The following is a 13,290-nucleotide window of genomic DNA, read 5'->3' as shown; positions in this document are numbered from 1 at the left end:
TAAGATTATTATAAAGAATTACTTCATTGGTAATATAAATACTAATGCTATTGACGATGCTAATTCTATGAAATGACTTTATCCTCCATTGAAGGTCGTTCAATAGCAAGGAGGAATGCCGCGATATTTTTAATCGCGTTCGCAGTACCAGACGAATGGATCCGCGAAATAATTAATGAACGTTCTCCGTAGGAAGAACAACGCCGTGGTCTCGTGATATGGTAACCAGTTTCAAATAAAACGATGCTTCGGTTTGCTCTATTTATAACGAATCTTATCCCCTCGAAAGGCGATCATTTATCTCCACGCGCTGTTTCTGCGTCGTATTTCGCCTGGTTCCTTTTGCTTTTTGCGATTGGTGAGAGGCGCACGTGCGAATCGCGCCAGAATAAACGACGAATCGCGTTAGGATGAACGAAGAATCGCGAAAACATCGCGAAAAGAGCAGAGATCGCTGCTTGTGCTGTGTGTTCGGTGAAAGGTCTGCTCATGATTGCGCAACCGTAACGGTAATCATATAAATTAACGAGCAACGAGAAACGTTAGATTTTGAGAAAAATAAGAAGAATTTTACGTGGTTTTCCTCCTTTTCTTTTAAGAAATGTTTCAAAAGATTCAGAAGTCCTTTGAATGTCTACAGTGATCTATTGTATTTGTTGCCATCAAAATATAGCTACTGCAGTTCAGCTACTGCGTGTCTTTCCCATCACAGACTCCTTTGATTTAATCGATTAAATTAACAAACATTTTGTTTGTTTTCTAAATCTCCGAGTTAAAACGGATATGAACAAAAATACGATAATTGCGCTAATGTTTATCGTTTAGAGTCTAATAACTGAGTTTTAAGTAATTAAGAAAACGCATAAAATTTCTTTCCTTTTATTTAAGAAATTTCCAGAAGATTTTGCGGAAACATTTATTTAATGTTTAGAGTAGCTTAGAAATGATACTGTAAGTTCTATCTTAGATTAACGAATGTTAAATATTTAATGATAGCTGCTTCGAAAGAAAATATGAAACGAAATCCATCTTCTCCTCGTTAGGAAATATCTAAGAAGTTTAAAAAATCGGTTTAATACGTAAATAAATTTAGATATGAAACTGAAGGTTGTATGTTAAACTAATGAACGTCAAAGTTGATGGTAGATAATTCAGAGAACAATATGGAGAAAATCTTATCGTTGATGATTTTCCTCTTTCTGCTTGGCAAATGTTTCCAGAAATCTCAGACGTTGGTTTAATGGGTAGGGAGGTTTGCAGATGATTATATGTTACATTGCTGAATGGGTATGGTGCCATAGTATTTACGTTTGTAAAGCTAGCATGTGGATTGTAACACCGGAGAACTTTCCTCGAGGAAGGTGAATGTTGTTAAAAAATGTTTGATTAAGTTATACGTACAATATGAATGCCAGTTATTCTAATAATTTATGAATATTTATGTACATTGTATTTTGTTGTTGGCATTTCTAACTTATATCTTCAAGAGCAGTTAATTATCTTAAAATAAATTTAAGAAACACGTATCGTTAATAAAAATGGAGCAGAAATATTGCTAAAATAGATCGAGAGAAACGAAGAAACAATTAGGTGCCGTAAAATTATAACACACTAAACATGTCATGAAAATCAACATTTTCTATTTTCAACGTCGTCTCTAACATCTAATTAACATTTTAATTTAACATTCTAATCAACAGAAGCCACGGTTACTAACATCATAATTCAAGAATCATATGCATCACTAATACTGATAAATCATGTCTGCCGTCGCGTCGTATTCAACGCAACGTGCACGCAGATCGTGAACATCTCTATATACATATGTACATTCAATGATAGAATACTTCCAAAGGTCAGTCGAGTCGTTTATATCGCTATTAGAAGTCAATGAATTAATCTACGATAGTACTGTCCACGATAATGTTCAAACGTTCGATTTAAAGTTATCTGTATTTCTGGGGGACACTATGGCTGCTCAGAGTTGATAAAATTTTATTGAAAGCAATTCAGGTGCAGGTGCACGCAGATCCAGCGATTGCACTTCTCTCTCCACGGTGGCCAGGCTGATATCAATGCACTCGGTTTACCGCTTCTTCCTGTTCGCCAGCGAACAGCACGTGCGCACGTCCAAGAAGTCGAAATGTCAGTGGCCTGCGTCGCCGCACCTCTAATCTATCGAATCGTCGATTAAATCTTTTGAACAAACGATTGGTTCATCTTATGAGGTTCGTTCAACGAGTCGCTTTGGCCTTATACATTCAATTTTTTCTTTGCTCGAAGGACATATAAAATGATATAAAAAGAATTTTGATCAAGAGAAGGAGAATTTGCACAGCAAGATTTTATATTTCTTGATTCGAATTTTAACGATGCGAGTGAAGAAGCTATTAGATTACAAATGAAAACTAGAAACTGAATATAACTTAACAATTGAACTATTTATGCAGAAATGAATTTATAGTTAGTCTAAAAAGTATTTGTACAGCATCTAATTTCAACAAAAACGTTCTAGAACTTCGTTTATTGTCAAAGTTTTGACAAATAACAAGTTTATAGATATTCTTGGAAGTCTTTAGAGTAATTTTTATTAGAACAAAGTCAGTGAAGAAATCTAAATTTATTACGATTAGAAAATTAAATAGACCAATGAGAAGTCAGTGAAGAAATCTAAATTTATTACGATTAGAAAATTAAATAGACCAATGAGATTAACTATATTATTATCAGTTGTTATTTTATAATCCTGAATCTCATTACCTGAACACGTCGACTGGGCTAAACCCTCTGAATTGATTATCATAATTCAACAAACCCGAGGTAACAGGTACATACTTCGAACACGCGACCAGACTCATTGATGCGGCAACTTTGATTAACACAGCGGTGCAGTTTGTCTTCGTTATGATGCCAGCGGATACGCGATTCGTTGCCGGACTCGAGGTCAATCAGCCGCGTTGCAGGTGTTCTCGGGTCATCGAGTCGGGAATAAATGTCAACGTAGAAGCAGAAGAGCCACGCATTCCCGGTGTTCGTCGTCGAATCACGGTGAAAGGAATGAGTTTCGCATGCAACGTGTCCAATCAAATATGCTATCCCTTCGTCTTGTACGTCTTTGTAACCTCTTAGGTGTCGTTACATGGTTATAGAGATTAGATCGAACAAGAAGTTAGGTTCCTGTGTATGTTGAGTCAATAAGAAAGTTCATGGCGAAATTTAAGAAGAAGGAAAGAAAATATATTTTCATAAAATTAGAAATATAATAATTATTAAAATAGCGAAGTATTTTCTAGAAGAATTAAAAGAAAGTAAATTCGTTTTCGAAAAATATACGGTTTTCACGATGAAGAGAATGTTATAAAAGGTAGAATAGATGATAGTGTGATTAAGTTATATCCAAATCAAACTGAAAGAGCTCACCAGTCAAGAGTTGAAAGAAGAACAAATTTTTTTTTACAACTTAAAAACGTCTTATACTCCACGAAAGTTTAATTTCATAATATCAGCAACTCTTTGAAAGATTCCTGAATAAAAGTCGCTTTTAGAGATGCTATACGAGGATCCAGAGAACAATGCTTTTTATAGAACTCGAACGTTAACCAGACAACAGAGAGGTCTAGCTTCCAGTACATCTCCAGTTCCCATCGAACGTCTGAAAGCAACTGGATCTCCACTCTGCTACATGGATATCATTTCAAATGTAAATGTTAGTCGCATAAGATGAAATCGAGGTGACCACCACCGAGAAGTCACAGATCAGTAGATACGAACGGAAGGATAGTCTCGGCCGAGACATCTGAAGGTTAGAATGTTTCGTTTCGGACGTGCTTTGAAACGCTCTAGGTAGATTATACGACCCTTGCACCTATGCACCGGCTTGAAAAACTTTTACCGGACTCCCTTTATACCTCAACGGTGAACCTGTGCTCCCCTTTTTCAACGCATTAGTACTGTTGAACCTGACGAAGCTTCTATGGCACCTGCGTTTCGTCGAGCTCACAGGTTGTAGAAAATTTCGTTTCTCCAATTTTTGGGTAAAATAAAAAATTCCTGATCGATTTTTATAGAGAATCTGCCTTTCGCGACAATCTGTTAGCAACGTCTTTAATTTTTATCGTAAATTTAATTAAAATAAAATTGAAATTAGAATTATTATAATTTTTAGAAAATTTTAGTTTACATTTTCCAAAGGTAGAATCTACTTCCTAGATCAGAGCATATATATATTTTTTTTATTATTTAATTTGTACTTTACCATTTGTTCAGCTGGACATTCGATAAATTTTTCTAGCTTAATTGCTAAATAACATGTGGATGGTTACTCCTAGCGGGATACCATCTTTGAGTTTGTCTATTTTATTTCTTTAGTGAGGTCAGTGGGGTGCTTTTTCTTTAGTCTTCTTGATTAGAGCATATGAACTGTATTTTTAATTTCAGTTATACACCTAATTATTGAAATGAAATTGAAATACAAATCACTGCAGGAATATTCTTAAAGATAGAATTCATTCGTTTGACAGAACAAGAGGTGTACTTTTTATTCTAATTTAATTATTGAAACGAAATTGAAATAGAAATATTCGCTTCCAAGTGTTGTCTGATTGGTAGGTCAATCAGGAAATTTCTGAGAGCTAGAATTGCAATTCGTAACGAATTCTTCGTTATAGTTTGAGCTATACTATGTAGAGTGCCTCTCGAAAGTATCAGCAAACAAGTTTGCAACTGCTGCAGAGTGTGTAGTGATTGAATAGTTCAGTTTGTTTAGAAGACTGATGTTATTCTTGTGAAAGTTTCCTTGCGTTGATTTTAGTTTGTTATTCTAAGAGTGTGCTAGAGTAATTCAACGACATGAGTAACCTTTGGATTTCTTAAAACTAAAATCCATCTCTTATAACACTATCTAACCTGTATCTGTGATTCTTTATTGCAAATTTAATCATTGAAACGAGGTTGTAACGAGAATCACTAGACGGGATACTTTAGTGTACAATTTAATAATACGAGCAGCTCGTCCATTTTTAAAAAATAGATTCTACGTTCCACAGGACATATATTAAATTTAAAAGTAGCTTTCTAGTGAATTAGGGCATATTTCGTTTTTCAAATCACCCATCTTTTTTATATTACAAGAACACACAAATGTTTCGTAAAAAATTCATGAAATTGCTGTCACAGGCAATATAATATCAATTCGCGTGCTATCATTACGAGGAAAATGAAATGTAAAAGTTACGAAAGGAACGAAACTTCAATCGAAGGACACGCACTTACCACCTGCATTGTATCGAAGGGTGTTGCATGGCGACAGATGCGCAAGTGAAACCCTGCAAGGGGTGCACATATCAAGAGCCAGTTGAATTGCCGCCTGGAACGTGCGTGCCACGTATTTAGCTATAATATCGATGAAAAAGAAAAAAAAAAAAGAAAAAAAAAGCGAGCGGTTGCGTTTCGTACAAAACAGATACCAACTGGCGAGGAACTCGGTGACAAGGTATTTGGTTGCTTGAATGGTATTTTTCACAGTGGAGAATTTTGAACAGATTTCGATCCCTTTTAGAGATCTTCAGTGACTTCTTCTACCACATTTGATTAAATATATTTTTTCCCCGGTTATTGTTATTGGCAAAACGTGCAGTTGTGTCATCTGTTCAAGAACAATCTAATGAAGGAAAATGAAAAAATTGAGTGAAAATTAATAAATTATTTTAAAAAGAAATTTTATAAATTTCCGTATTATTTTATATATAAATTTCAAAGTGGCTTCTGAATATCATTAAATATTTATGAGAAAACATTTTGATAATTATTTGATAATTATTTGTCAAATCTATAGTTTACACAAAGTTTAAATATAAGTTTATACAAAGTTAAAATATACAATAGAGTGAGAGTGTAGCATAAAATGCAATATTTTATACCACACATTATTCATTATTCTGATGTACGTACACTAAGACATACATTGTCGATGAGCGAATTAAATATAAAAATGTAATATCATCAAAAGTTCATTTACAATTCAATGTCATGACACTTGGAATACTAATCGTGTCAGCTGATACATATGACATGACATTTCCTTCATCAAATTTCGAAGCTTGTTAGTTTCATCAACACACCCCTGCACGCCGATTCTTTCACGCATCGGATATCGTAATATCGTTCGCGTTAGAAAGTACTGTTATACCTTCTTACTATTGCGTATCGCGTTTTAATATTACCATTGTGTACCAAGAGCTAATGAATAAACGATAGTCGTACGCGTTGTTAGTAATGCGATACAACCGTAATATGCGTTTCAAATCGTACTGATTCGAAATTGAATGGTACACCATAGATAGCCGAGGTCAATTGATATCGGACTTGTTCCTTTGTGATTAACGTCTGACATTTTATAAAATCGTATCGTGTATCTGTATTTGTTAGAACGAGAGAACAAATTCAAGGGATTTGATTTGTTACTAAATTTATTGACGACCAGTCAAGGATTGGAATTAATAAGTAAAAGTTATTTTCAGCAGACTGACAACTAATTCTCGTATATATCTCAAGATCTTTGAAAAATATCTATACTACAGTTATAATTTTGTTAATTGAAGAAACTCTATGCTATTCTCAACTTCAAAGAATAAAAATTCTTTCACTGTTCAAATTTTGTATTTACCAAATGTCCAGCTGGACAAATTGTAAAGTACAAATTAAATAATAAAAGAAAAAAAAATACTGTTCAATTTTAAAGTGATGGAATAGTTTGTATTATCGAGTTCTGAAGAACTATCTTTCCATATATTGCTCTTTTTTATCTGATTGTATAATACATTTCTGCAATTCAATTTAAATTCTGAAATTATAATTTTATAGCTTTATACCTCATAAAGCACACATTGTATCGTACTCTACTCAAATTTATTCTTTACAGATTAGGGCGCGTTAAGGTTCTATAATTACACAACAAATCACATAACACACCAAAGTATGCGGTAACACAGAAGAATGTATACAATAGTTGCAAACACAATTAAGATTAACATTAAGTGACATAGGTGTGTAAATACTTTGGGATGTATTTGCAAAGAATCTGGGGGAGTGTCGATAAATAGGATAGTGGGTTGCACGTAAAGTTCGTAAGCACGCAGTTCTCGATGACATTCTCAAGCAGACATTACAATCGGTCCATCATCCATAGCTTCGAACTATTCGCGCGTCTCGAACAAAGACTATTGCTGTTGCACATATCGCCCACGTTGCTTTTCCGTGGAAAATATTACACGCTCGATGAAGCTGCGTGTTCGTATTATAATGAGATAAACTTTGATTTCAGGCAACCTAAAGTCTTGAATTTTATTATAATCTCTTAGATTTGGACATATGGTAAAATTGAGATAGATCTAAATAAGATCTTTGTGTATCTAAATTTATATAATACACTTCAAATCATAAAACTTTTTTTTATAATATTTACCAGATTTTTCTTGAAGATAAATGATTTTCTGCTATCCAATTTCAATCGATAAAAGCTTTTCTATATTATTCAATCTTGATGGAATAAAATACCTTGTATTATTGAATTTTTTGTATTATTATTTAATTTGTACTTTACAATTTGTTCAGCTGGACATTTAGTAAATTTTATTGAATTTTGACAAAATCTAAAGGTTTCCTACTATTTAATTTACATGTATCAAAAGTTTTATACTTAAAATAAGAATTAAATGAATGGAAATACAAATTTTATCAAAAGACTCCAGTTTGTCCATAGGGAGTTTAACAATTTCTCTATATCACTATACACACAGATTCAAGTATAAAATAACATAATAAACATTATATATTCTTTTCTTTATATATATTATTTATATATTATATATATATTCTTTTATATATTCTCTTTGGAGGATCTTTTTCTGTACATTGTCCGTAAAACTCGGAATTTTAGTGACGAAAAGCAGAACACACGTTATCCTACAAAAACAGAAAAAAAATTCAAAAGTTCGTCCAATACTTAAGACAATTGTCCGTTGGATATCGTTATGATGCTGGAAGGCCAGCGTAGGAGGTCTGCAAAGCATCCGAGTAAAGAGAGGAGAGGCTGACACGACCGTGAGACCGGCAGTCTCTTTGTTATCGTTCTTCCTTTTACTATCCCGAAAAGAAAGTCTTTCATTGTTGTTGGACCCGACAAGTGGCGTCTGGAAATCCTCAAACACAGCGCCAGATCTGTGAAAGGCGGCGTCTTACGTGCTTAGGAATATCGTCTTCTAATTGAAAAGACCATCCTCCTTTCAGATCACTGGAAATATACTGCTGCAGTTGTGCTTGCATTTCGGTGCGTTTTAAATGTGCGCTTTCGAATTTAAAAATAGAATTGTTGAAGAAGTTTAGGAAAGTTGGTATTGAACATTGAAATTACACTTCTACTTTGTTATCTCGAGAGCTTTTATTCCATTATACATCCCATTATAATATTAGACAAAAATTTGAATGGGAAGTAGAATTTTTAAAAAGATTTGAGAACTGTTAGAAACATTTACCAAATGTCCAGCTAGAGTACAAACTAAATAATAATAAAAAAAGAAAGAAATTTGAGAACTTTCATAGGTATAGTCGTACTAACTATGAAGGTATTAGAACTCCATTTTTATTCTAATATCCTATAAATATTGTATTAATATTTTAATATTGATTGTGGTGGGAGGAATTTGGATTTGAAATCCAATTTCTAAAGAGGAATTTTATACAAAAGTATTTTAATTTTATTTCTATTCCATTATTACATGATTATTATATATAATAATATTTATTCGAAAAGGAAAAACTTCTAAAGAACGGGATTTAGGCATGAAAGTATTAGAATTTCATTTATACTCGATTGTTTATTTTTATACTCTATTTTTATCTAGATAGTACGTGTTTTATTACTTTCCTGTTCATGTAAAGGTATTTAGAAACGAGGTTTCCCGTAAAGGATCCATTCACTTCGCCAAGTACGAAACGGTACCTCTACCAATTATCTCCAATTTCATACGTTACTTCGTACACTAGTTTATAACATTGTGGACCATTAAATTAAATTAGGGCAATTACTGAAAATTTTTCAGGGCATTTATTCGATATTATTCTTGTAGTTTTTACGTGGTTATTGTTATTAAAACCTTTATTAAACGTTTTGCAATAATTACCTAATGCAATGCATTTTTTATAGATATCAATATACATTACGTGTGATTTATCATATGATAAAGGTAACATGCTAATTTATTAAATCGAAAATACGTATAATTTGCATTAAAAAAACAAAATTTGCCAATCTGTTTAAAATCAAAAATTCCTTTAAATTTTTTACATATGGTATCATAAATTCCTTTATGATTTTCAAATTCGTATAGAACTAGAACTAACAATATAAAACTATTATAATCCATGTCATTGTATCACGCCAAATTAAGTTACTGAAAATTCTCAACGAGAATTGATTGTAAATATTCTGATAAATAAAAAAAAAAAAAAAATTCGTATAGAATATCACAGAATTTCGTAAATTATTCTTGACAAATATTTTTCCATTTCACTTCAACTTTCTGTTCTGATTGTCGTAATTCTTAGATTCCATATTTAAATAATTATAATACTTCGCAATAAATTACGAAACAAAATTGCTGTCCGTCTTTTTCGATTCATATAAATTCTTCTCAGACTCTAAACTTAGCTTTATTTTGTTGGAGACTAAATACGCGCAGAAACGATCCTGAATCGTAGCTCGGCGCCATGCAAATCTAAAGACCGGTTGCGAGGGCGTCAGCTAAATCTGTTTTGTATTTCCAGTTTGAAACGAAAGGACGCTTGAAAGCGACTCAACTCCATTCTCTATTCTCTGAACCACTTTATTTGAATTAAGGTCTTAAATTTTTCCAAACACTTTATGGGTCGTGAACCATGCGAATGACAACAACGTCTCCAATCCTCTATATTTTAAAAATATCAATTTTTTCTTCCATTGAACACGTGCCAGCGTTTCACGCGCCGAAGGGTTTACGATTATGGACAAATGGAATGAGCTCTGTTGCAAGAATCAGTAACGCAATAATTTTTAGCCTTCCTTACGTTCTATGAGTATTCAGAAAAATTTGCTACTGTTTATTGATTCGCCATATGAATTTACACACGGCTTGTAGAGAGAATAATGCGAGTCCTTTGGATAGTCATGTGTTACGAACAAATGGAACAAATTTGTGTCTTTTGGACGTTATGAACAGTGTTTTGGAAATGATATCTTTTTATGGATACTGTGGTAATTGGTTAAAATTACAGTGTTTTACTGTGGTAAGGAAAGCGCTCTCTATAAAACAGATGTTAATTTGCCTCGTTCTTGGCATGGAAACTCTTTATAGAAAACTTACATAAAAACAATATGATTCGAATTGATCAAATTCGTTGAAAACTAATAAAAATTAATTTCTAAATAAATATTACACAAAATGGAGATGAAAATATTCAAGTTAGATAATCGTACACTTGTAATAAAAAAGGACAAAAGAAAATTCTTTTGAAGCCCCTCTTCAATCTACTATACACGTACATTTTCAAATACACATCAAATAAGGAAATAAAGGGAAATTGTTTAAAATTCGAGTCACATACGCCTACACTTAAACATAATAACAGAGCTAAATTACTGAAATCATCGTGAAAACAAAACTTCAATTCCTGACTAATATCATCTATAGAAAATCACGTACCAGATCCTAAGAAATTGAATTTCATTGATGGTTAAAAAATCTCGCCGAAGAACACACTTTCTGATTAATATTAATGTAGTAACATGTACGCAAATAGTACGCCCATTCACCGACGTAATGAACACAGAAAAACCCCGTATACACGATTAATAAAGTTGGTTCACGATTCACACGCCCACAAAGGAACAAGTCCCTGGTGCAAATTGCCGCGGGATGCTAAACGTAGAAATTGAAGGTAGATACGAATCGACACAGCCCTCGAGGGAAAAAAAGGAAGGGAACGAACGAAGGAGAAAGAGTTCCCAAAATTACTCATTCTTTCCCGAATCAAATTGCGTAACAATCTCGTAGCATCGTAGCGTAACGTAAAACGTTGTCAGTGTCGTGATGGGCTCACTCTTCTTCCCTTCCCCTTTACCCCTTTTATCACCCCTTCCTTCATCTTTTATGTCACTATACGACTATACGTTCATCGGTGTCTCCCTGTTCCCCACCACATTGTGAGTCTTTTCCGTGGCCCTGTTCACCACTTCCCCTTTCCGCCCGTTCGAAAACCCGATTCTCCCTACCCAACCGCCCTTTTCTCCCTCTCTTTTTCACGTTACAACTGACCCCGGCCCTCTCACCCACGCTGCAGTCCTCGTAGTAAAAATGATGGCTGTGTGTAGACTGTAGTAAACAACAGGGACGCACCCGCCTATATTTTTGCCAAGATTCTTCCTAGGGCCTTTATTCAGGTTGATCTTTTATTTTTTATGGTTTTTTAGGTTGAAAGAATTAGTCTATCTAAAGTATTAGAATATCTACAGTTTAAATGAAATTTGATATTTTGTAGAAATTATTAACTTTCAATTGCACCCATGTTTTATTACGCGTATTAATAGTGTGTGATGTTTTTGGCATATAAAAAGAGACAAGATCATCAATGGCGGGCTTTAAGTATGTCATACAGTTAGAAGTAATTTATCGTTCTCTAATCGCCAGTTCTCAAACTTATCCATACGCTAGAAAATCCAATCTTTTACGTTTAAAAGCAAGCACAGGAATATCAAAGGACATCGCATATCCAACTTTTATGCGAAGACAAATATCAATAAATATCACACTGTAAAAGACGCAATATTTGTCTTGATCAAAATTATCAATTAAAATCTCCAACGACACGCCTTTACCTTGATAATTCCCTAAGCAAACATCCAAACCTATTCAAACGTTCCAAGATCAATTTCCCACCCTCGAGAAAGAAATGACTCCATAACACTCTAAAAACATCCAATACACGTTTATCTTTATCTCAGTAATTAAAAAACAATCTCCTAAACAAATCTCCAAACCCATTCAAATATTCTCAAACCAATCTTCCGCCCTAAAAAAGAAACGATTATACAACGTGCTAAATAATGCTAAAACATACTGCAAAATGCTCAATGTACACCCAATATGTAAACTGGGACTCTCAAACAGAACTCAAGGAGCCTGCGTCCCTGAAGTCTCCAACTCCATCCAGAAACTTCGTATACTATAGCGTACTACGATCTTACTATACCTCGTACGACAGTGACTGTAGCACGAACGCGGGTCCGTAGTAGTGATCACCAGGTTTGGCGCGTTTCCCAACCTGTCCGCAGGAGTCCCATGGGCGCTGCTGTCGGCGCGGTGCGGTCCCAGCCCTATCCGGGCATTGTTGCACCGACGCCCGGCTAAGAGAGTACTTGTTGCTTTACGCGCGACCCTCGTGTATCGTCCTGTGCTCTCGTGTTGTTCATCAAGAAAGCAAAAAACAAAAAGAACGGCTGAATCATGTACAGTGCTAGCGTCCTTAATCCATTGAAAATCGATCGTGGATGATCTCGAGGAGTTGTAATCGGTGGACAGTGAAAGAGACGTCTCGCGACGCCCAGAGAAGGATCATTCGTGTTGGCACCGTGCCGAGAAAGGACGAGGATGAAGCAAGATCAGAGGCCAAGGAGGCAAGCCCTTTTCCAGATCGCCAAGGTTTGATCCTTTTCCACGTTGCTTCATGAAATATCGCATTAGATCGTTTGTTCGCTAACTTGCCCTTGGTTCCCGAAAAATGGCTGCTCATGTTTATGCAGATTGGTACTTTTATAAAAACAGCTAGGGAAATATAACGTTCGTAGACGTTTGGTTCACCCGCTATATATCATAACAAATACTATACTCGCTCTCTTTTAATCGAGAAGATGCGTATTTTTGGTAATATAGTAGATATATCAACCGTAAATATTCGCGATTTAAATATTACAAAATCGAGAAGTCGTACCAAGTAATGCGGGAACTGTGACGAAGAGAATAAAGCACAGAGAAAAACCGAGTTCGAGGGCGCTGTCTAAAGTATATTTATTATACAATACGTTTGCGTCTTTCTGTGAATTATCAAAATTAAGATATGTGGAACCTGCGGCACACCTAGGCAACGTATTCGTTACTAATAGCGATTTATAGCCACCTATGTAACTACATTATCGTTAATTTTGCAATCATAGACCGTAGATCGTATAGACATATCTGAGTGGTTAAGATCAACTTTTCT

The 13,290-nt window shown here is 34.4% G+C and overlaps 1 protein-coding gene across 4 annotated transcripts in view; it reads left to right on the top strand.

Annotated features, from left to right (window-relative positions):
* Positions 1 to 13,290, top strand: part of LOC126914647 (uncharacterized) — a 132,012-nt gene that overhangs the window by 77,276 nt on the left and 41,446 nt on the right. The window contains exon 1 of one of the 4 annotated variants that reach the window (XM_050718828.1): positions 12,390 to 12,731. The exons of the other annotated variants lie outside the window; for them this stretch is intronic. Coding sequence (XP_050574785.1) covers positions 12,681 to 12,731 — 51 coding nt within the window. The 5' untranslated portion in view covers positions 12,390 to 12,680. Of the gene's footprint in view, positions 1 to 12,389; positions 12,732 to 13,290 lie in introns of those variants that run through there. 4 annotated transcript variants of the gene reach the window in all.

This window comes from Bombus affinis, chromosome 3, assembly GCF_024516045.1.
Source record: "Bombus affinis isolate iyBomAffi1 chromosome 3, iyBomAffi1.2, whole genome shotgun sequence".
NCBI classification, from domain to species: Eukaryota; Metazoa; Arthropoda; class Insecta; order Hymenoptera; family Apidae; genus Bombus; species Bombus affinis.
Note: the sequence above shows the minus strand (reverse complement) of the source record. Positions and strands in the feature narration are given on the sequence as shown.